We start from the raw sequence: 5116 nt of genomic DNA, 5'->3' as shown, positions 1-5116 counted from the left end.
ATGAACATCAATGGCAAAGATTCAGAACACTTTCACTACTCATGGACCATAACAAAGCTAATGTCTTTCTTCTTCCTCTTAATTACCTCATCCTATCTCTTCTATTGCCTTGGATTCTTTACTCATTCATATGATTGTGCCCAAAAAAGACTTTACCTTCTTCCCATTACCCACCTATCTCACACTGACCCTCCAAAACCCTTTGAAAAAACCAACATCTCCCACATAGTATTTGGCATAGGAGCCTCATCCAAGCTCTGGAACCATAGAAAAGAATACATAAAACTATGGTGGAGACCCAATGAAACAAGGGGCAATGTGTGGTTAGACCAACAAGTGAAAACTGAACCTGGTGATGAGTACTTGGTCCCAACATTGAAGATTTCTAGTGACTCTTCAAAGTTCAAGTACAAGCATCCACGTGGCAACAAGTCAGGCATTAGGATATCTCGTATAGTGTCAGAGACAGTGAAGCTTAGGATGGAGAATGTGAGGTGGTTTGTGATGGGAGATGATGACACTTTCTTTGTCACTGAGAATTTGGTTAAGGTTTTGCAAAAGTATGATCACAATCAGTTTTATTACATTGGAACCTCTTCAGAGAGCCACATGCAAAATATTCATTTTTCTTATAATATGGCTTTTGGGGGTGGTGGGTTTGCCATTAGTTACCCTTTGGCTTTGGCATTGGAGAGAATGCAAGATAGGTGCATACAGAGGTACCCTGCATTGTATGGCTCAGATGATAGGATTCAAGCTTGTATGTCAGAACTTGGTGTTCCACTCACTAAGGAGATTGGCTTTCATCAGGTTAGTGCTGTCCCTCAATTTTTCACTTGCCTGATTTGTGAATGTGACACAGGTGCTGAATTTGGTTCAGTTTGTTTTAGAAAAAATCTTAAATTATAGTTTAATTTAATAATGTCAACCCTTCTTAATATTTTTTATTTATATTTTCCTAATTTAGTATTTCTTGTGCTGCTTGACATTGGTCATAAGTATATGATTAAGGTGGAGGTAAGTGCTTATAATAAAATAACAGAAAAGAAGGTAGATGATGGATGATTCATATGGTTTAGTTTCATTAAAAACTATGAGCTGTCACTTTAGGTTACCCACTTGATCCATAATTTCTCCATGTGGGTTATCTTCTTATTTTATTTTGTTTTGTTTTTCGTTTCTCAAAATTTATTAAATGGGATAATGCAGTTATAAAATGAAGCTTAGTCTTAGGCCAAAGGGAGGGTCATAAAATAGAATAGAAGCTTACCCACGATAAAAATGATTTTCTTTCACTCAAGGTAAATATACTTATGGTAGATAGTCTATGAATAATACAATTTTGAGATATAGAAACTTGTTCATGAATAATGGTAATTTTTTTCTAATCCCATAACATAAAAATAAAAATATTATAGGTGGCGGCATACACTATATTATGTTTTTATATTTAGAAAATTGAAAAATATCTTTTTCTTCTTCCTTGGAAATGCTTCAGTTACACAATTCCTCTTGACTTCCTCTATCAAATGAAACCAAAACCACCACTGAAAACGTCGTTCTCCCCCATCTCCCATTATCGAAAAAGCCAATTAGGAAAAGTTGTTGGTTTCTCCTCATTTTTCTTTTTCTTATATATTTTTAAAAATTTGTATGTAAATGAGCTTTTAAGAATATCTAAGACATGCTCAGCCTCCACGTGTGGTGCACGTGGCCATTTTATTACTAGTGCTGTGCTGAGGTGTCCTAACCCCACTCATGGCATTTTCTTTTTCTTAAAAAAATGAGATCACTTGTCACATAATATAAAACCCGTGTTGGTTTCTTGTTGGTCATCAGTTAGATGGCATGCACATAACAGCGACATCCTTTTACATAAAATTGGCATTCTCTGTGCTACATATTAAGCAGTGTTGGGAATTTGGATCCAGCATATCATTAGCTGGCTTATCAAAGTTCTTCTGTTGTTATATGTGTTGTGACAATAAATCTCCTTTTCTAAATCGGCAAATTCACTAAAAAATAATTATTATATTAATAATCATACTATTAATATTTTCATAATATTTATATTAACTGTTTAATTTTTAATACTCAAAGTTTATATCAACAAGGGTAAGATTAATGATAAAATAAATTGTTAAGATATAGTAAGACTTGAAGAAATAGAAGGTAACTTATACGACTAAATTTTCAATTTTGTATGTGTTTTAATTATTAATTATTAATTATTAATGCAGTACATATTGTTATGATATAACATCATATGTCTGTGTAAAGAGCAGCCTCACATTTATAGATAAATAATAACAAGAAACTTAGAGATATTCCCTTTAACACATTATTTATTATATAAAATTCATGTTAGTTTCATTCAATAATATGGATCTTATTTTTTATTAGTGAATTTCACATGAATTTTTGTTTAAAAATAATGTGTTGTAAATAATATGCTAGATAATATATCGTTATCAATTTTTTTTTACAATAGTGTTACAGGTACTTGTATAAAATAACATATGCCTACATTTACAATGGATTTTTTCTAATAATATTTTGGGGTTCACATATATTTGTTTTTCATTTTTTTTTTGCAGTTTGATGTGTACGGCAATGTGTTTGGACTCCTATCAGCTCATCCCGTTACACCATTAGTTTCCTTGCATCACTTGGACGTGATTGAGCCCATTTTTCCAAACATGGACCGGGTTCAGGCCCTACAGCGCCTCAAAGACCCAATAAAACTGGACCCATATGGGCTTATGCAACAATCCATTTGCTACGACAAAAAACGTGTCTGGACCATATCCGTGTCATGGGGCTACTCGGTTCAGTTAATCCGGGGCATTTTCTTGCCCCGGGACATGGAGGTGCCGCCCAGAACCTTCTTGAATTGGTATCGCCGGCCAGATTTTATCGGATATCCGTTCAACACGCGCCCATTCAATCGGAACTATTGTCAAAAACCTTTTGTTTTTTACTTGTCTAATGCAACCTATGATGGGGTTGCTAATGAGACTCTAAGCGAGTATATTCGGGTCCACCCGAATCCGGAATGCAAGTGGAAAATGGCGGATCCTAACCAAATCCGAGTTGTGAAAGTCCATAAAAAGCCCAACCCACATTTGTGGGACAAGGTAGGTTCTATTTTAAGGCCCAAATTTGGCCCATCTCTATTGTGTTTCAAATGTTATTTTGATTTGGCATGGATTTAAATGGAAATGAGAATATGCTTACTTATATGGGTTTTGTTTTGTGTTCTTGTTTTGAGCAGTCTCCAAGAAGAAATTGTTGCAGGGTTCAACCTACAAAGGAGGAAGGTACTCTAGTGATTGACGTAGGAGAATGTAGAGAAGGTGAAGTTCTTGAGAAGTAGCCAAGAGGCATGCATGGGGAATAGTTCAATCTTTTGCTCATAATTCTTAATCGTTTTTTTTTTCTTTGCTTTTTTTCCTAATCGTTTTCAAATTATTTTGAAGAATTTCATAATGGAAAGTATAGTGTGTGCAATCACGAGTGGTACAAGTGTAAATTAGTGCTTTTTCTTTTGGGTGGGGTTCTTGTGTTGTAAAAATGTTATAAATTACATCAAAATTTCAAAATGTGATGAAGAAATACGACTTTAATTAGTTTTTAATAACATTTTTACCATGTAAATAGTTGTTTATTTGTTCTATAATGCAAAATTTATTCAACATAATTTTGTATGTAGTTTTGAACAAGTGCCAAATATATATTAAAAATAGTTGCAAGTTTTAACATGGAAAGAAATGTTAGTGTATGGACTATTAGACCAAAATGAAAAACCTCATTAGTTTGTCATTGGTTTGTAAAATAGATTTAACATGTTTTTAATCAAAAAACTTGCACTAGGGTGCTCTTGTATTAAGACCAAGTTTCATGTTGACTCCATCTTTGGACTTAGGACACTTGACAATTGCTACAATCGTTATTATTAACTTTGCTGTACTGAACAATTCCACTCGGTGTAGAAATATACATACTATTCATTACGTTGACATGGAAGAAAAAAAAAAAACTCTTATCATAAACTGATTTTAAAGCTAATAATTATTTTTTGGTCCAAGTAAGTGAACATATTTTTCTTTCTTCATCTCCGAGTGAGAGAATAGGTAAAGGAATGACGAATCCAAGAGTGATCGAGTTGGATAAGATGACTGGTAAAATTTAACTTTTACAAAAATAATGACTTTTTTCTTAAAACTTTCTCAGTAATTTGATGGAAAATGTTTTTCTTAAATAAAATTAATTAATTGGAGACTAAAATTTACCGACACAGTCCAATACTTCTAAGCCAAGTGGCCTTTTCTCAATCCAAATTATTGACCATAAAATAAAAAAGGATTGAACCTCTCTTACTCCACTTATTATTAATACTACTTCAAATGTTAAATATAATAATTTTTTAATTATTTCATAAAAATAAAAAGTATAATCAATTTTATTAATGATACTCAATTTTTTAAGATTATCTCTAAAGTTTTTTACTAATTTAATTACTTTATTTTTACCAACGATATTTTTGGAAAAAAGATAATACAAGAAAATATGAAAAACTCCTCAAAAGAATTTATATTTAGGACAGGTAATAAAACTTAAATATAGTATTTTAAAACTATTTTTAATAAAGAAACATAGAAACACTTAAAATATTATAGTAATTAAGTTTTATCTATCATTAATTGAGTTTAATTTTGATATATAACCACTATAAATTTTTACACTATTAATTAATTAAAAATATAAAATTTAAATTAATTATTATAAAAACCAATAATCTTTGTCAATATAATAAATTATAATTAAATAACGTTGTTAATATATTATAATTAATTTTTTTTATTATTTTATTAGTCTTAATTTTAAAACTAAATTTAAGTATAAAAAAATACTAATTTTTTATTAAAAATAAAAGTATTTATTACATTTGAATTTTAGTTCCCCCAATTTGTACGTACAATAAAATTCAAACTTAATAGTGGTGAAGGAATGAGTCAACCCAGGCTGTGAGATAGCGTGTGGGTCCCCCCAATCCACTTGGTCCAGGTCACTCTCTTCTTCCCCATCAAAACGCAACGCATCCTCTCTTATTACA

General features: G+C 31.4%; 1 protein-coding gene across 1 annotated transcript; it reads left to right on the top strand.

Annotated features, from left to right (window-relative positions):
* Positions 1-3376, top strand: LOC113862491. The gene is made up of 3 exons (XM_027495576.1): positions 1-810; positions 2598-3137; positions 3275-3376. The coding sequence occupies exons 1-3, from the start codon at positions 1-3 to the stop codon at positions 3374-3376; spliced, it is 1452 nt and encodes a 483-aa protein (XP_027351377.1).
* The last annotated feature ends 1740 nt before the right edge of the window (positions 3377-5116 follow it).

This window comes from Abrus precatorius, unplaced genomic scaffold (genome assembly GCF_003935025.1).
Source record: "Abrus precatorius isolate BTA unplaced genomic scaffold, Abrus_2018 Scaffold3, whole genome shotgun sequence".
Taxonomy (NCBI): Eukaryota; Viridiplantae; Streptophyta; class Magnoliopsida; order Fabales; family Fabaceae; genus Abrus; species Abrus precatorius.
Note: the sequence above shows the minus strand (reverse complement) of the source record. Positions and strands in the feature narration are given on the sequence as shown.